At 35.5% G+C, this 20774-nt stretch overlaps 1 protein-coding gene across 2 annotated transcripts in view; it reads left to right on the forward strand.

The window, feature by feature from the left end:
* Positions 1–17620, forward strand: part of LOC140161271 (putative methyltransferase NSUN7) — a 36328-nt gene extending 18708 nt beyond the window's left edge. The window contains exons 5-12 of one of the 2 annotated variants that reach the window (XM_072184742.1): positions 2123–2312; positions 4340–4550; positions 5415–5558; positions 6330–6431; positions 6911–7158; positions 9686–9977; positions 12196–12399; positions 16992–17103. In XM_072184742.1, the coding sequence (XP_072040843.1) occupies positions 2123–2312; positions 4340–4550; positions 5415–5558; positions 6330–6431; positions 6911–7158; positions 9686–9977; positions 12196–12362 (1354 nt within the window). In that variant the 3' untranslated portion in view covers positions 12363–12399; positions 16992–17103. Of the gene's footprint in view, positions 1–2122; positions 2313–4339; positions 4551–5414; positions 5559–6329; positions 6432–6910; positions 7159–9685; positions 9978–12195; positions 12400–16991 lie in introns of both variants that reach the window. The other variant, XM_072184743.1, reaches the window with a different exon arrangement.
* The last annotated feature ends 3154 nt before the right edge of the window (positions 17621–20774 follow it).

The raw sequence follows: 20774 nt of genomic DNA on the forward strand, positions 1-20774 counted from the left end.
AAAAATAGGCACAAAATTAGGCAGGGGTGTAGTACCCCCTTAATAGATTTATTATTTACTAGACTTCATCACTGGTATTAAAACACAGAGAGCATGTATTTAAAATATTTTTGCACATAGTAATAATAGCAAATAACAATGGGGGTCACAGATCACCTGCCAATCAATTACAATCCACATGCGGACTGATTTCCATGAAATTCTTGTGCCAAGTCAACTTGCTGTATGTGTGCTTTCAAAGAAGAAAAAGATACTGACAAAAAATATTGGAAATCATTTTACGGTATAACAGGAACAGAAAACATTGGAAATCAATATGTAATTTAAGCTTCATTATCACAAGGTTAAATTTTTGGAGTGAAATGAAAATCAAATGATAAATGGTAAATAAGTCAATAGATAAAATTGTTAATGAGTTTTTTAGCTTGCGTTTCTGTACTCAATCTATTTAACAACCCTCCCCATATAAGCGCCCCCTACAAAAATATCATGTCTAATTGGCCCCTTTTTGATGTGAACAGTCAAATAGATCAAATATCTAAATTACACCTCATGACTGCGGATTATGACTGATTTTGACTTCATTACACTGTCTTTTGACTTCTTTGTTTTTAAATAATAGCCCCCAAAACCGACTGACTTATGAGCCTGGGCCGCTGATTAGGTTGAATGTGATAATTTAACTAATTAGTAAAAGTACTCATTTCAATTTCAAAACTTGACTATTTTTATAGCAGTGACCTTTCACATCCTGTCACTGGGGATGTTTTCACAAACTGTTCACTAATAACTAATATTGCTGTGTTCAGATTTCTCATTAAGTCTAGTTACTCTACCTGGAATAAACGATGAATTACTGTAATATAAGGGATACATGTCTGCACACATGTATGATATGGTAGTTGTGTGTGCTCAATGCAGTATTGAGGAAACATGAATGTTTAACAAGCATCGTGACTATTGATTAATCTGATATAAATTGACGTAAGACAAGTGGATAATGACGCAGAACATGAGATATTAATTTGGCTTGACAAAACCATTGAAAAAGTAATCACGACTTTAGCTTTTACTGTATGCTGGTAGCATGATCACAAGTGACTTGGTCCACTGCTTTTTCGCGAAACTTCTTGTTGACCTTTCCCAAAAGTGATGATGTTTCTAACAGTAGATTGTATGTGATTTAGAAAATGGTAGGCTCTTTATGAAAGTGACAAAAGAATGCCTAGCTTGGGCACCTCTGAAGTAGGAGTTTTTTGATGATAGGTTACCAGTCAACATTAATAGGTAAATTTTCACGGGAAAATTTTCTGGACACATGACCAATCCGTATCAATGTGAGTGTAACCTCGAGCCTGATCTCTGACCCCCGGCGGTGACCTCGCTATTCAAGTCTTAGTAATTTTGAATTGGAATAGTATTTTTGACTGCAATTTTGATAGAAATTTGTGCATTGCAAATTTATTGAATATTATGTTATCTTAATTTTTTCACAATATCATCAAAACGTAATTTCAAAAATATCTATCTACGGAAAAAAATATTTATCTACGGAAACTCTTACCATAACATTATTAACTTGCGACAAGTAACTTAATTTGCATCAAAGGACGAATTCTTCCTATTCAAATACATTGGAAGAATACCCGCTGTGCTCGGGGTCACATTCCATAATGCTGATATGTCTGCGCCCATGGGTGTCACATGTCCAGAAAATTTTCCCGTGAAAATTTACCTATTAATTCTGACTGGTTACACTGTAAAAAATAGGGATCTTTTGATGACATACCCTTCAATAGTGTGTTTCGGTGATGTATTTTGAAACCTTTGAAACATGTGGTCAATGAGAGATATGATTTAACAACAAAGGGGTCTTTGGGTGACAAATGCTAAATACATTTATTAGAGACAAAAAAAACCCACATGGATTCTTCAGGTGACAGTGGACCTTACAGAGCTAGAGAAGCTTGATAATTTTGAAATTTCATATTATTTCTACAACTTTCTGGCCTTCAGAAATGTATTTTTGTTTTTATTTTGTTTTGTGTTTTGTTGTTGTTTGTAATGCTTGGTTTATAGAAATAAATTATGCATATTTTCCATTCTGATATCTATCTTTCAGTGTATCTGAGGTAACAGAAGCCCTGCGGGAAGAAGGATTCAGCATGTCTAAGACATGGGATGGTATTCAAGATATGGAGAATACATTTGCCTTGGATGGTCATTGTCCTAATGTACTAGTATTCCATTCAGGTTGCAAGGAGGATCTCACATCACATGAGCTGGTACAAGAAGGAAAGCTTGTATTACAGGTAGGAGGAGATAGGTGTATTACTAGGTGTGTGTGGGGGTCTTGCTTGGATTGCCATGCTCATACCATTAACGCTAATCCAGCTTGAAATGTGTGTGGGGGGGACACCCGGTCAAAATTGGCTGAAAAGAACAAAAAATTGGTAATTTGGCCAAAAGGTGGGGAGGGACACATCCCCTGGGATTGACACCAATGCATACAATGAAATTTAATCCTAACCCCACAATGGTAGATGTGCGCCCTGTGTTTCCCCCATTTGTCACAGCTGAGGCATGCAGGGTGTTAGATTTGGTGGTAGAAAGGTTAATAGGACCAAACATGGTGAAAAGAATCTATATGTTGATGAAAATACCAAATTTTGATTTTGATACTCTCTCAGCTTCTTCCTGACAGCATTAAAAAGTGCAAAAGCTCAATCAAACTTGATTGGTTTTGAAAGTCGATTTTGAAAACCAGTGCCAATCACCTTTTGTAAAAAGCAAAAGGAACAGATGTACATAGATACATGTAGCAAAGGGATTGAAGGTATTTCAGTTTCAGCTGGCAGGCCTCTGGACATAGTCTTCTGAGGAAATTATGAAACCAAATACAGTGTCTCATATTTTTGACATCAGACAGAAAGCTCCTGTGATTAAACAGTTTTAATCTTTTTATATTTTCAAAAAACATGGTATTAATGGGTCATTTATGTGCCTGTTAATTTTAGATATAGTTATAATTTGCTCGGTGAAATCTAGAATGATTAATAAGGTTAGTTATTTAGGTCACATATCATGATCAAAAGACAACAAACCAGAAACAACAACATCAGATGATAAAAAGGCTCCTTGAGCCAGCCACGATCAATTTTGATAGTACTATTACGGAGCCACAAAAGTGTGTTTATGGTGATAATCTACACGAAATCAGTTGCTTTCACGATTAAAATCTCTAAAGCAAATGAATCTTATCTGTCTGTGCAAACTGTTATATCATGGTGCTGTGTGTCCTGCTTATGTCCCAATGTGTGAAAACATTGGTCACAAGAATGTAGGACACAATTGTATGTAATCAATCTCTTTAGCAGTCATCTTAATCTTTGATGTGGTGTTTTGAACACTGAAGACAAGCATTCAATAAGAATTCTTTTAGGGCTACACAATCATTATATTTAATCCCTATGGGGGAGGGTGATGAATTCTTAACACAGTCTGTCAAAAATATCTAGCCCTTCTCCCTTTTAGCTTGACAAAAACTCCTTGTCCCTCCCTCATGTTAATTCAATGCATTGAAATTGAATTTAATTGAAATGAATTTTGGGTAATTTTTATTTCAACGCATTGGAATTTGAATTGGACTAAGTTTGGGCATGAATTAAACTGGATTGGAATTGAAATAATTGTGAGCAATAAAGAATTGGATTGGATTGGAAATTTGAGTAATGTTAATTCAATGCATTAAAATTAAAATTTAATTTAAATGAATTTTGGGTGATTTTCATTTCAATGGGCTATTCCATTTAAAATCCACACTACCTCTAGGGAAGATTTAGCAAAAGTCATCCACAGAGGGAGTATAAGTTTTGACTCAAATAGACAATTGGGTAACTTTCATTTGAAACACTCACTCCATTTGTGGAAGATATAGGTAAAGGCATAATACAGGGGGTATGGGTTTCAAAATAATTAACCCTGACCAGTTACATTTGAAAAACATACCCCCTCTATGGAAGATATTTCCAAAATCTTCCACAGGTGTAGTGTGGATTTCAACTATAATAGCCCAATGAATGCATTGGAATTGAATTGGAATTAAATAAAAATGACTTGTCTTGGGCATGAATTGAATTGGAATTGAAATAATTATGAGCATTGAAGAATTGAATTGGATTCTAATTGAAATCAATTTTCTGGAGTGAATAACATTACTCCCCTCCACCATGCTAAAAAAATATTTTCCCCTGTTACATCGTATGCAAGGGCACTCACTCACATTTGAAACCTTACATTGTCTTATTATTTCAACTATTAATTACGTTTTCCCCTGCAGGACAAAACTACTTGTCTGGGACCACATTCTGTGAAGCAGCTGCTCAATGAAGGAGACGATATCATTCATACCAATGTAGGGTCTGGCTGGACGACAGCACATGTGGCATCGCTTACCACTCAAGATCAGTGCACTGTCTATGGATTTGGGGTTAAAGGTCAATCGAGAGTGGATCAGGTCAATGGACAGATGAGAAAACTAGAAATAGAAAGTATCCTTTAGTTCAGTTGTTGTTAAGACACTAGTAGTAGTAGTATGCAGGGTCCTATGAAACCCATGGCAGTTGTATATAGTAAGTCATATTATGCCTATAAAATAAGTCAATATAATACTAATAGTACAATTTTTATACTTAGTATTCCAATATTTTACTTAGGAAATGTTTATGTTACTTTGTTGTATACTTCATGTAAGTATATAGAGCTTTGGATGTTCAGTCCCCTCAAGCAGGCCATAATATGTAAAATACACATTTTACAACACATGTACCTATCACTGAAGTGATTATTCAAAATATTAGAGAATGTAAGAGGCTGTGTCATTGTGTACTTGAGACAGTCATGAAAGTCACTTCAAACACGTTGTAAACAAAACAGCAGTTGAAATACCAGTAAAATAAAGTCACTGTCTTGCCCTGTGTGCTCATTCTGGGCACTTCATTCAGCCAGATTCATTCAGTATTACAGGCAGGTGTCGCCAAACAATTTTGTGGGCGCAATATTTGAAAAAGATATTTTGAGTTAATTTTTTATTAAAATTATGATTTTTTGTGAATTGAGTCTAAAGAACATTTCAAAAAATTCATATCTGTTATTTTTTCTTGAAAATGATCTGTTGAAAGAGGGCAGAGCTTGTGTTTTTCTACTCAAGATCTTACTTTGCTCTATAAAGCCATGAAATTGTGTTGGCTATTTTAAAGTTGCAGGACAATAATTCAAAATTGGTCACAGAAATACAATAAAAACTTGTAGCTTATGTAAGCTGAATATTGCATTTCTTCTTCACAATGTTCACATTATTATTATGCATTTTTTATTTATTTCAAAAATGTTGAATCCTTAACCCCACCTCACAGATGTGAAATTAATACAAGATAGTATATTTGATGTGCAACATACAGATCCACGATTCAAGAATGTCAAAGTTGTACTTGTCACACCTCAAGATTCTAGATCCGGTATTACAAATCCAGTGGAGTATATGCTACAGGAAGGAGACGGTAAGGCGCAAGAAACAAAAAAATAATTACAGAATTGGAATAGAAAACAAAATAAAGCTTATTTCCACCTATTTTGAATGTACATTCAGTGAAAGGCCCAAGCAAACCCCATCTTTTACTGATATTTTCTTCAAATCCTTTATTTACTTGCCTTTAGGCCCATAGTACTCTTAAAATCCATTGAAATAAACTATTTTTTGGATCTCCAATATGCAGAGACATCTCAGGCCCAAATTTGTTTATTTACTTCTTGGCGTAGCAAGCATTTCTGGAAATTGACCAAATTCCATAGAATTGGAGAATTGTAGGGATTTGTAGAAAATGGAATAGAAAATTGAATTTTGACCTTTTAGAACATGGAAAATGTGTCACTTTAGTTTAGAAGTACTTAACATCAGTCAAATGAGGCTGTGGACTGGACATTTCACTGTTATTTCATGGAAGCATAGATGATAGCATAAAGCACAAAATTGTAGTGCACTTTATCAGTTGTTTTGCTTATTATTTTCTAGCCTATACTTAAGCATATCTTTGTAATCTCTGACAGATATCCTTTTGAAAATCCAATAACTTTTCAATTAAACCATTAAAAAACCTTTTATTCTGGATAGCAAAAATTGTGAGGGCCCACCAAAATATATAGCCAAGGGCCTAAGCAGCCCACAGACATTGTTGTTGCTTATTTCAAGCACTGTGTAATCTACTATACTTCTACAGTTTTATAATGAGCCTTTTGTCACAAGTTCTGTTGTTTCTATTACTCATTTGCAGATGCAAGTCTACTCAAGGAGCTTTCACGAGACAATGTTGATGCAGAAAAATTAGATGAATTAGTATCCAAGCACATGGACCTACTCAAGCATGTTATGAAATGTAAGTTGTCAACTACAGTTGCTGCTAAAATTGATTCATCATTGAATTCTGTGAAGACAACAATAACAGCAACAAGTAAATGGAAGTAAATTTTAACTGAAATATCATCAATAACAGCAATAATTGCATATGTGATGCGATCAAGCAAAATCAGTCGGAATCCGGATTGATTTTGAGATATAGCCAAACAAAGGAACTATTTCTTTTTGTTTCTTCTTGTTTTGAAATCTCTTTAATTGCTCATATCTTTGGAACTGGTTGTTCAATTTAAATGGGGTTTTCTGCAAAATCCAGCTCTGTAAAAGATTTTTACTCTCCTATAAGAAACTGAAAAGTTAATATTTCTGAGTTCCGACTGATTTTGCTTGATCGCATGGTTTAGATTGAAAATGCAGAAAGTGTAATGAATAAAAAAGATTGTTTTTCTACAAAGGTTAGTAGCCGGCTTGTTTGACAATTCACCCCTGTTTCTTCTCCAGTTCCCAAGGTGCAAGCAGTGGTCTACACAACCTGTTCAGTGTTCTCAGAAGAAAATGAGAATGTGGTGACTAAAGTGATGGATTATAGCAATAATGCCAGACTGCCCAGCAAGATGCCTTTCAGGATGATACCGCCTCTTATACCACTTACACCAAGGGATTTAGACACACAGAAGTCTACTAAGTTTCTGACCATTGAGCCTTCGGAGGTTATGGGTGGATGCTTTGTGGCAGTGTTAAGTAGAGAGGTAGGCTGCTTAATTATTCTATTGTAGGTGGATGAATGAGGTTGATGATTGAGTGAGTTTGATTAGTGAGAAAGTTATTGATTGAGTGAAGTGGATGAGTGAGTCAGCAAGCGAGTGAGTGAGAATGGGTGAGGGTAGGAATGTGATTGATTTATTGAGTAAGGAATGGGTTAGGTAGGGGTTGTGAGTGATTGATATATTGAGTGAGGCAGGGATGGAGTTAGAAATAGTGAGGATTGTGAGGGGGTGGGGTGAGTGAATGAGTAAACTAGAGTGAATGAATGAGTTAATAGTAATGCTAGTAATAGTATGCAAGTTTGTAATTTTAAATAAGTAAATTAGAGGCAAAAATATCAGCCTAACAATTTTACATGATACTTAGAAATGCAATCCATTGTTTATATCTCAAAATATTTTCAACTCTGGATGTAGTTTGCAAAAGTGTGCAATGTTTCCTAGCATGTATCTGAGCTTATGTTTTTGTTTGTATGTCATATTTCATACTGCATGCTTATATTTTATTTTATTTCATTATAGGGAAAAAGATTGGTAAGATTTTTGTGATGTTGTTTGATACTAACTTGATTTCTTGTTGTGAATTGCACTTAACAACAAACTAGACCCCCTTGGATTACTTACATGTATGCATTTTATTGTGTTTTGCTATACTGTCAAGGTATTTTCAAATATTGTTTATGGAAGTGTTTGTTGATGAGAATGATGAACCTTCTTTAACACTTGTACTAATTTGGTGCTACTGAGAATACTAATGTTCACTATTGTGTTACTTATTTTCAAGGAAATGAATATATGTTATGGGTCTTAAATGGAGCGAGGGTCACATAGGCTTAAAAGATGCTCTGCACGTGCTGAAAAATCTTTCCTTTAATAGACATTGGGTCTGTATTTGAGGGCAAGGGCCAAAAAATCCAGAAAATTTGGCCAACAGTTAGAGCAAAATCTGTAGTAATGGGTGCTTTTTTCATTGCAAATGACCCTTAGAAATGTTGTTGTAGGCAAAATATCTCGATCATGAGAGCCAACTTAGGTACGTACAGATATTTGCATCAAGTGTACTACGCAAAGACCATACACTTACGGCACAAATACAGCTGTTGAGAATTGACCAATCCCAGTTTTGAATACGGTCATCGCTAGGCAAGATCAAGGTTCGGTCATGTAGGTTGCGAAATCGTGTTTTTCCACATAAAAGCCAAACATTGCTTTTAGTGGTTTTTTTACTGCCTAGCTACATGTTCAATATATAAAGAAGTGAAAATGCCAACATTACAGCCCACAACGGTCACATATTATGGTCATGATCACTGTTAATTCAGTAAATCATATTTGCTGAAGACCCTACTTTTCTGTGTCACTTGACAGAACGAGGAAAGAGAGAACAAATGTAATCAGCTTCCATGTATTGATTTTATCTGGTCACAATTGCCTCAAGCAGATTTACATTGCTACTACTTCCAGTACAAAATTATTTACTTAATGAGCGGGTAAAAGTAATCTCTATAGATAAAATATAATAGCTGCTTCAAGATAATGCAGTAATCTTTTCAGTACATATCATTTTGAGAATGCAAGAATGTGCACATGTTTCTAACATGGCAGCTTTTTCATTGATGAATAATCTATATGGCCCACCCACCTGTTGATAAAACCATCAGTAATTGATTTGCAAGAGTGAGTGCCATCTATAGATGCAAATTGACTATGACTATTTCATTGTGATCAATTAAGTCATCTGAATATTGCTTCAAATCTTCTACTGATCGATTTACCAAAAACAAATACCACAGATTTATATAGGGTGCAACGGTAGACCCTTGCGCTGTACAGGAAGTCATCTACTGCTATTATTTATAGCTCAAGATACACCTTATATTTAGCATCAGTCAGAGATGCAGCTCTACCAAGTATACAGGTGCAGTGTGGTTACGATCTTATACTAGTAAGCACTCACGCACTAGAGTCTGGTTTATTCTTTGACCGACCCTACCATTCTGGTGGGGGCACATTATATGCACTGTGTAATTTACTAATCTACTTTTACAAATTTTGATGTGATTTCTGTGATTTTTGGTCAAAAACATTGAATTACTGGACTCCACCCATGTCATTGTTCTCTGTTGTGATTTAAGTTGTGAGTGTGCATTGGGATATTAATGTTGCTAACATGAATGATGTTTAATGGTTTGATTACTACAAATGGAAATAAATTTATACAGAAACATACAGATATCCTACCACATGAACACTACTACATACCCCTGTGAACCAAGGATGGTGGTTGTATGCAGTTAGATCCACTGTTTAAATGTGAAAAGTCTTGTGTGTATCCTTGTTTACAGGCAAACACCCTGGTACCCCTACCTATCATACTATTATGATACACCCACACCCCAATGTAACACTGTCACACAAACACACACCCTACCCCATACACACCCGACCCATTCCCCCACACACCATGACTAATACACACATTTGTATTTACTTCTCCAATTGTGTCTTGCAGGATGAGGCACTGAGTGCAGCAGACATCATTGCCCGTGCAGCAGCTAAAGGGCTCTGTGATGGCCCAGCAAGTAAGAAAGATGATGATGATGACACAGAAGAAACTACAGAATCATCAAAACTGAAGAAGAAAAGTAGCCGCACAACACCTCGAGGATACCCTACGGCCAAGAAATCTGTGTCAGCCAGATATCTCAAAGGTTACAAGGGTGGTCAGGGTAGTGCAGAAAAGGTGGTGGTCAAATCAAGTAGCAGTGGTCAGCAGAAGAAAGTCAAGCCTGTTAGGACTGCAAGTAAGTGCACTGATATTTGTATAAATTATGCTGTATTTAACATGTCAACATCCTGTTAAGGCCTCAAACATGATTACCTTGTACCTTGGAAATTCTCCCCGTAGACCTCCTCGTGGAAGTGTAACACAGGGCTGAGAGTATAAAGGAAATCAAGCTCAAGTAAGGTTTGAATCAGGGGCCTCTAGAGCAGGATGTTATCTAGCCATCCATCAACTCACCATTTGGAACAGGGAGGGGTTGCTCTTGGTACAGGCAAAATAAGCCCATAGTAATTGTAACGCATGTATTTGAATTTTAACCCCTTGTCTGCTTAAGCTTGTTCATATTTGTAAGGTTAAACCTTGATGGGCAAGCCTCAAGATCTATTTAAGATACTGCTCAAGAGTTACTTCCTCACTACAAGTAATTTTTAGTATTTACATTGGACTTAGTCCCTCATAGAGTGTGTCAATTTTCTATGATCTAAACATAGGTAGAGATGAATGACTATGGTTTTAACATTCAGGAATTGTTATAACTTTGCATGGAGATGACCTGTAAATAACAACATCCAAAAGATATTAATTGAAATAGGATTGTAAAATTCCAGCTTCATTTTATAAAGTGTTTTCCCTCCTGTGAAATTTGGTATTACATCACAGTTTACCAATATGATAATTAGTCAGTACTCAGAGAATCGTTTAAAATATGCAAATGCCCCCTTGCCCCCCACCACCCATAGTGCCGCCACTGTGTTTAAGTAGTAAATGATGCAATTGTTGGTATATATTAATATGATTATTACATGCTTCTTATTTGCTTCAAAGAAACTATATAACAATTTTGAAATTTGTAAATTGCATTCTTTCTTTAGTGTGTCAACTAATTAACAGATGATCAACTATTGACCAAATTCACCCTGAGAGTATAGTGAACAGCACCGTTCTTAAAAGTGTGCATGTTTTAATATGATAGCTACTCTCAGTAGTGGTGCACTTGGTCAGTTGGTTGTAACTTTTGATTGATAACAATTTAACAGTCAACTATAGTTGGTTTGAATCCCAATATTAATAAGTGAGATAATAATGTTTTGTTCCAAATAACTAATACTGGAGCCCAGTTCTTTCACTTGTCCTTTCGTTTTCTCTTTTCCATATCCCTCTTCTTGTACATCTTACCTCTCATACAGTGGCTTCAGGGGGCAGATGGTCTTGAGTTCCTGCTATTATAACATAGCCCCCTGGAACCCTCCAGTGAAGTGGAACCCTCCAGTGAAGTGGAGGGTTCAAGGGGAGAGGATCCAGAGGCAGAGTCCACACCATTGATACTCCATTCCCCCTCCCCTCATTTCATCTATAGTTTGTTCGCCTTATAAATGTCAAAAATATGTTTTTATGTTACTTACTTGCTAACTTACTCTCGCGTAAATTCACATAAGCATGTGCCAGTCACGTATTGCGCAACTATGCTGCACCAAGCATACGTGCCATTCTATATCAATACACAATGTTAAAAGTCTCATTTTGTACGCCAATTATAAGCTGAACAAACTCTAGTTAGGCCACTACTCTCCTTTCCCTCTTCATCTCTCTTTTCGCATTGCTCATTGTATTACTATTAATTAATATGGTTATTTTTCAAAATTCAGTTAAGTTTTTTCATAGTTTGGTCCAAGCTAATTATGGATCTTATTGAATTATAATGCAATCCATTGTTTACACACAGGCATGTACAAGGAAGCTGTGTGCTAAGTGGTACCTCTGTCAGGATTTCAGTAATAGCCCATATCATCTTTGCAATAAATCCTTGATGTGCTCCTGATGAATATGTCAAGTTGATTTCTGGATTACACATATTTTTTCAGCTATACGTTCCAACTTAATTTGAGGGCGGTAGGTGTTTTTTGTTAACCCAATGCAGCATGCACCCTGTGTGGTGTAATTCGCCATGTACGTGTAAATGTTGGTATAAAATTGGTGCATGTTTTATGATATTTTGTGTACCCAAACAAGTATTCCACATATGACTAGACAAGCAAGTTATACAAAACAGGAGTAATGCTTGAAAGTAACAAGAACAATTATTTTCTTTCTCCTTTTAAGTTTCTTTGTCCTATTTCATGAATTTTACCAAATATTATTTCATTTCTGTATGACCTTATCCCATAATCAACATTTCATATTATTCTGAGTATTAACAATACTTTCCATCCTTAAATTCCACCCTCATTTTTTTCCAGAAACCGAAACCAAACTTAAACCTAAGCCCAAACCCAAACTCAAACCTAAGTCCTCCCCTGCTAAACAAACGGTATCGTCAGCGGGGCCAAAAGTGAAGACAAAGCATGATTCCTGGGCCCAAATCAGCGCAAGTCACAGCCTGCTGATGCGCACTAAACCGTTTTAATCCGCATCCATTGTGTTGCATGAATATAATCAATTCTGTGAGTATTGGTGTGCAGTGTGCTTAGCTTGCATGCTCTTTAGTTTGATGTGTTTAATTGGATGCATGGTAATATGGACGCTAACAACTTTACCAACCAAAGTTTAATTTGAAAACAGTACTGTGGTGTTTGATGTTTTTTAGTTTTATCCATTCTTTGGTGGTAGGTCTAAAACTGCATTTCATACTATTTAGTGCATGACTAACCCACAACAACATAAACATGTAGCTTCATATAACCAAACTTTCTTTCTCAAAAACCAGGAATGTATTACTATCATCAGTTCTACAAAGAACATTATTAAAGCCATGTCCTCCTAAATAGGACAAATAATAAAAGCCTTAAGATATCAAAATGAAAACATTTGGGGTTCAGAAGCCATATGAAAGCAGGCTATTCAGACTCAGCCCTTGGCATGTAAACCATTATTATTTTATTACTTTATTAATCAAGAACTACTAGCTCTCTAAGTTTGAATATATTATTCTTACTCTTAATTCTGATCCTAGGTGCTGAAGTTCCATCTGAATTAAATACACCCAATTAACGAACATTCTTACACTTCCCCAAAAAACCTTGTTTCTACTTGTAGTGTAAAGCTAGCTAATTTACTAAGAAGATGATAAACTTATTTGTGTGTCATTTGGATTTAACCCACTAATTAAAATGCTGTGCTCTTACTTAATATCTTCTAAACTGTTGAGGTTGTCTTGCATTTCACTGTTGGTAATGGTCTCATTGGATAACATTAAATATGTGTCATGTTATTGGAGAATTATGTGGGTAAAATTAACAACATTATTCAAATTTTACCACAGGGTATCTTCGAGACACTCCACATTCAGGATGTGAAGCATGTTATCCTCCCGAGCATTATAATTGTTGAGGTTTGGTCAAATAATATTTGATTTGAAGTGATGATGCTCTCAGGATCTTTCTGTTAATCTCCCTATGTGTGTTGGTGTAATTCTTAAGACATTCCAATCAGATTCCAATGCCCTACCAATACCTATCCCACTGTACATTACCTGTATCTGTTTCGCATATATAGCAGTCAATTTAAAGTTCTGGTTTTTTCCTGATTACATAAGTTTTCCTGTGTGTTCATAGACCTGTTTCCAGTCAAATAAAAAACCCTTACAAATGCCTAACTTGCTCCTCTCCTTCATGATGTGATATGTTTGTCATTATCTGTGGTTGATGTTTGCCTGTCCAGTTCCTCTCCTTCCAGATGTTAAGATTCTCATATTATTGGGTTGATGTTTGACAAAATTAGCATCCAATTTGAAATGATGATTTTTCAAGTGTTTTATCTATTTCCCTCTGTGTATTCTTTGGGTTGATGTTTGGCAATGCCAATAGCATCCAAATTGAAGTTTTGAGTTTTATCCGCTTTCAGTGTGTTCATATAACTCATAAGACCTGTTTCAATCAGATTCTAATCCCTCACCAGCGCCTCTCCGGTCTTCCTCCCTATGATGTGATACTTGTCATTATCTTGGGTTGATGTTTTGCAAATAGCATCCAATTTGAAGTGACAATTCTTTTTGGACTTATCCGCTTTCCTCAGTGTGTTCATATAACTCGTAATTATGACCCGATTACAATCCAATACCAGTCCCTGTCCTATCTTCCTCCTTCAGGATGTGATACTTGTCATTTTCTGTGGTTGATGTTTGGCAAATAGCATCCAATGTGAAGTGATCAATCATTCTGGACATGTCAGTTTTCCTCTGTGTGTTTCTGTAACTCATAACACCAGAAAACTTTACCAATGACCATGTCCTCTCCTTCTTCTGCATAATGTGGAACTTTTAATTCTCTAATACTAATAGTTTGAAAACAAAGGTTTGTTCTCTTACTGATCAATATTCATATCTGTAAAGCTTGCATGTTTTTTTGTAGAATTTGTTAAAATTATAAGTTGGTTTTCAATAATTGAGGTCAAAAGAATGTTGATTTTCTTTTTCAATAATTCAAGCTCCAAAAGGACATTCAGCAAGAAAGACTCGATCAAGGGCTCAAAGTAGGAACAGGTATACAGTGTATAGAGTTTATCCACTTCACTCATGCATGCTCTCTTTTAGGGCTTGTTCGGGTAATGTTCCATATTCAAATCAATTCAATTCATGACCGGGAAGTTACTTGGCGGACTATTTTGAAACAATTCTAATTTAGAAAATTGTCAACAACATGTAGTACCTGCTTTTTGAGGATATTAGTAACAGAACATGCAAGGTCTCTTTACTTCATGTTGCTATGTGTCAAATTTTACAGCAGTAGCTTAGCCAAGATATTATTGGGAGGGGGCAAAGCCAAATTTTCGTGAAGGACCCGTTTGTCAATTTTTGTCCCATTTTTAGTCATTTTATCACTGATTTTTTTTTGGGTGGGGGTTAGTTTTCCCCCAGATCCCCCTGTTTTACAAGCTTTATGAGCTGAAGTTTGAAGCCATTTTTAACAAAATGTAAAAGATTTTTGAATAAGACTGGCAGAACACTGAATTTACAAAATCTATAAAATAATAGCCCTGCAAGTGATTTGAACAAAAAGCAATTGAAACAGTGAATATTTGCCCTGATCTTGCATAGTTATATAAAATAACAGGTTATCTTACAAGGATTCCCAATGTATATGAAAAGGGCTCTAGTAGATTATGTTTAACACAGCGAGATGCTGAATCATGCAATGCCCCTTGAATAAAATACACATCATTCCTTACATTTCACAAGGAACATGAGATTGTACAGTTTGACTTTGACATTAGGGTGTACATGGGTTTTATTAATACTTTCATGGCTATGTCTACATTCCATCACAGATGTGATTCCAATGGCATCGCAAACATGCTCATCTGTCATGACACAGTTCTTTAACCCCAATACGATTATACACTCATGAATGACATTTGCATGTGTTTTAAGTACAGGATCTCATATTTGAGGTCAAATTTTGAGCAATGATTTAAATGGGGGTTAATGACCTACCATTGGAAATGGGAGCATTTTGGTTCATATACATTGTTGGTTAACATTCCATGGCATGACATTGCTACATAATTCACTCCCTAATTTGACTTTCCCCAGGTGAGTGAATTTGTTTTGTGACACTCACATGTACTTGTTGCTTAGCAACTATACTAAATATAACATGTAATATTATGTTGATATGAAACTGGAGAAGTGCAAGTTATAGGCAACAAAAAAAAACCCTGTTCTATGGGCCTGATCATCAACCCTGATTTTGCATGTGGGGATTTTTTACTTTTAACAGTATCAAATACAGCTGAAGTGTTTGATTCATAAGGGGTGGTGGAATAATTATGTGTACCCATGAGGTGGTGAATTATAGGGGGGGCAAAGATTTATATTGGAAGGCCAAGAAGTGGGGTGGGCAAGCATTTCTTGGCAGCTTGAAAAGGGGGGACAAGAGTTTTTTGGCAGGTCAAGAAAGAAGGGAGGCGAGCAATTTTTGGCACAGATGTTTTGGTCACCGTTTCTACATTATGCCCTGATGAGATGTGGGAAAATGTTAGGAACCCATTCAAAATTTCCTACTCACTGCGCTCACATGATATGATAAGACAATTTAAGTTTAAAATGTGGGTTTTTCGATATCTGTCATGTGTAAGGGGAGGGGCCAAAGATTTTTGTCATGTCAAGGGGGTGGGGTTGGCACATCAAATGGGGGGGCAAAGATTTGTTGGCACAGCCAAAGGAGGGAGGGAGGCAAGCAATTTTGGGGGACTATTTTTTTACAGCCCTAATCCATTATTAGAATGAGATACTAATTAACACATCCATGGTTGAGGCAGGTTATCATAATGGGGATAACTAAGGCATCTTTAGGTTAATCATCTATGTGCCAAATACAAACATATCCTCCATATTAACATCCTTGCATGATGCTGTGTCAACTGCTGCACATCTGTACAGTAAGCTAACAAGAGGTTTCTTTTGCTTCAGTATAATAACTTTCTTTTTAGCTCAAAAAGTGTTTTTTTTACAATAGCTGATGGTCACCTACCTGAATTATAGTTTCACGCTTAGCATTTCCTCAAATTGAGTAACCAATTCTTCTGTTCATTGTCCGCTGCTTGCTGTTAGAGTGCATTTGATATTCCACATGATGATCAGCTCCTAAACAACAGACAGCGCTATCAATGCCAAGCTCAATCAGAAATTTGGTCATTCCAATTTGAGAAACTATCATTGAAATACGTAACATCAACTACCGTATTCATTCCATTAACCGGCCAGGGTGCTTAATAAAGTCGTTTTGGGTGGGCCCTTATTTTTTATATTGTTTACATAATTATATATGTAAAAAATGGTTCAGGATATGGACTTTGTGTGCAGATGGCTGTGTTTGATACACAAGTAGTTGCATGCATGGATCCTGCACATAATGATAGAGGATCATGTGTAGTTAAGTCGCTGGTTGGGCACTTATAGAGGCATGGGCGGTTAATGGAATGAATACGGTACTTGTATTCAATCCGTGTACAAGAATTTGTTGTTCCATATTAGTGTAAATTGACAATCCTGATGAACTTATGTTGTGGATGTTTCTTTTTGCTTCTTGCAAAACAGGTCAGATGTTCGCACATCACTTCAGCTCTGACAAACCAGCACAACCAGACCTACAACCATATGGAGTACCCCTCACGCAAGCTACCATATCACGCATGAACGCAACCAAACAAGTACGCAAGGACAACTCACAAACTCAGCAACCAAAACCATTCTTATAATGAAGAGCAAAGAACACAGCTCCTTACTGTCATTTTAATAAGGCTTTCTACTCAAGTATTACGTTTCATGAAAAATATTTTCTTAAAAGTGTTGTTATAAAGTTGAGTATGTACAGTATATGAACTTTTATTACAAAAAAATTGTAAGAAAATAATTTTATTAAATTAAAAATATGAAATTGGTGCTTTTGATTTGTCATCTTCCTAATCAGACCAAAGACTATTATTGTAAATGAACAAACTTTTAATATTATAGGCCTGGTTGAGGGCAGACATTATGTACATAAAACCCAACCCCAACAGAAGTCTTGAACCTATTATATATTTGCAGTGATTGGACTTCTTGTGAGTTTGGATCTTAAAGGGATTTTACAGTCATTTGATTTGGGCATCCGAAGTGTTAGACCATTTATTGATATTTTGAAAGAATTTTTAACGTAAGTTGCAACTAAAAATATACCGTAAAAAATCGAAAATTGAAAAGAAAGTCAAATTTTGATCCTTCTTGACTCAAATTTTTAAATCTTTACTAGTTTGTGTCTTTAGAAATTAAATATGCAATTTTCATCGATTTGGAAGTTTAGGGTAAGTGGTTATGGTGGAAGAAAACAAATTGGCATAGAAAATCAAATTTGGCACTTTTCCCACTTTGGTTGATAACACATAAAACGGTCAGAGCATGGTTAGGATCACTCCACAAGTCCACAAGCACTGAACATTTTAAGGATGTTAAAATTGAGATTGCAGGCAAAATGACTGTATATTCCTTTGACACTGCAGTGCATTGAGCGCACACATGCTTATTTGTGAGAAATTGCTTTACCTCAATGGTAACTGCAATTGTGTACAAATGTTAATAGTTACTGAATTTAATCATTGCATTATTTTGTTAAATTACAAAATGTTCATGTTGAGAAAAAAGTGGGTTTTATAAAGATTTTTTATTTTATTTTAATAGCTTTCCAAGTTTGATGATATTAACATGTTGGTGTTATTGTAATAAATGGGTGACATGGTTATTCTATATGTAGGCTGATGAGGGTGTTGCACCTGTTAGAATTGCATCCAATATAAGATGAATCTTGTCCCCCAGTGGTAAGAAGCTTTTTGTAAAGCGAAATCATCTTATGATCTGGCTTCCCCCCTTGTTTTCTTGTCCAATTCCTTGTAGATGTAAATATAACACAATTATTACATGATGGGTACATATATGAAGAGATCAGATGCAACATGCGATCTATCCCAGTACTGCCATGTATATTTTTTGTCTTAATTTTGATATAAAATTGAATCAATGGAGCCCATATTTAATGGTTGAGCTTTGAGTTTTAAAATATTGGACAAGACTCATAGCGAGACCAAAAAATATTGTTCGTAATGCATCATTATTATGTTTTGGAGCCAATAATTTTCACACACATGGATTCCTCAAAACATAATAATGTTAATTATTGTATTGAGATACTTTTGCAATCATAGGGTAAATAATTATATCAAAAGTTAACAGCCATTCACAAAATAAATATGCACACTAAAATGAGTAATGTGACATTATCGGTACAATTACTGAATAGGATGCAACTTGCTAGACTTGAGCCCTATTCGGTAATAGCTCCACATTATCAATAACAAAATTGATCCAAAAATTCACAGGGCAGCAATGGCCTATATCACACTTTTTGTGCCTTAATTCCTCACAAGTAGAATCTCTTTAAGAGAGTCCAGAGGTGGCCATAGTAATATTCCAGGCTGAAATGTATCAATAAGATAAATATTGAATGGTTGAGATCCACACAAGTTGTTAATTAGTATAGTCCTTACATTTATATTGTGCATAGAATTAGTCCACTGATAGGGTTTTCATTTATTACTCCATTTTATTTGAATCTCATGTAAATATTATAGATAGGATAATCATTACAGTTGTGGGGTATTTCACAATTGTATCACAGTTGTAGCTCAACTTTTATTTCTAAAAATCTAAATTGAATGAATAGATGGTCCTACCTCACAAGACTTACACCCACTGTTCCTGCTGAGGATTTAAAGCTGGAACCAATTTAATATTTTTAATGAAAAAGAAAACAACCCTGTGAATAATAATGAAAAAAGCTCCACAAAAGCTTGCTGAAACTTTTCATCACCAACTTCCTGGGTAACATAATAATGCAAAACCAATTTGGGATCTAGCCTTAGCAGGGAAAACTCCTGACATGCATTTTATGCCATGATCTAAAATTCTATACTTCAGAACTTAAGTTAGCCATCTTTTGTGATATGAGCCATAAGGTGTAATGTTATAAGTTTGTTTAAGTGGGTTTTTTTTTGTTAGGCATTATGCTGTCAGAGAGATGGGTGTAAGTCATCTGTGAGGAGTGTACATAGCAAAGTTTTTTTGGTCAAATGTAATCAGTTAAAACTGCTTGCCAAATCAAAATGCTTTACAAGAGGTTTGCTAACATGTTAACTAATTTTGGGCTATGTGGGTAACAGCTTAAATCAGTATTTAGGTACCGTATTCGTTCCAATAAGCGCCCATGTCCCAATAAGCGCCCACCTAGGGTATTTTCAATTTGCAAGGGTACCATTCATGTTGAAGTTACAGATAGATGTCGATACAGTGAAATAGCTGCAGGACTACAAGTCCTGCGTAAACTTGCAAAACATTTTCTGCATCAGAATAGCTATTAGAACGTCTCAGTACACTTGTATAACATACGTAAATTTGTCTCTAATAAACGCCCCTTACAAAAAATTAGGTAAACGAGGTAAAAAATAAGCGCCCACCCAAAATGACTTTGTTAAGCACTCTGGGCACTTATTGGAATGAATACGGTACTCTATAGTTGTAGGTAGTGTTGATATTTCAAATATTTTCACACTAGGTTTGATTTTAAACCACAGTATTATGAATTAGACATATTGAAGACCATAGTAGAAGAAGTGCCTAAGTCTAAACATGTAGTTCAATGGCATAGCGTGAGTCATTCAATTAAGGGTGTACCAAGCCTGATTGGGGGCACCGGCCATTTTGTTTTGGCAATTTTCAACAGGATGTTCACATCATTCTTTTTGTTTGAAAGTTGTGTTAACAATTCTTGTAATGTACAAATTTAAAAAAGTTGCCCCATTTTATTCATGGAGACCTTTCTTAACATGTTAGTACTTCTTCCACTACAGTCTTCAATTTTTAAACATTTATTTAATTTTTTTGTCAATAACTGGAATTTTAAAAAAGACAAAAAAAAAGTGGATCAAAATGATACACCGAATGTTCAACTAAAATTTGCACACTAGTTAGGTGCAGTTTAATATTAAAAGCATTGAAGAACAAATTAAGGGGGTACTACACCCATTGATTTTTTTTTGCATTTTTTTGCATTTTGTGAAGAAATTACACACACAAAATTGGACAAAGTGGTATGCAAAATGAAGGGGCAAATCTTCTCATTTTATTGGTGGCATCGGTATCAACGTAGCTTACATGCTTTTAAAGGTAGAAGCCAAAAGGTGGTACATCACTGATGATTTAAATTCACTTCATTTTGGAAAGCTTACTATCAACGGATTTCGTTAAAATTTTGGATATGTGTTGCTAACACATTAGGGAAATAAAGTTGAT

Source organism: Amphiura filiformis, chromosome 9 (assembly GCF_039555335.1).
Source record: "Amphiura filiformis chromosome 9, Afil_fr2py, whole genome shotgun sequence".
NCBI classification, from domain to species: domain Eukaryota; kingdom Metazoa; phylum Echinodermata; class Ophiuroidea; order Amphilepidida; family Amphiuridae; genus Amphiura; species Amphiura filiformis.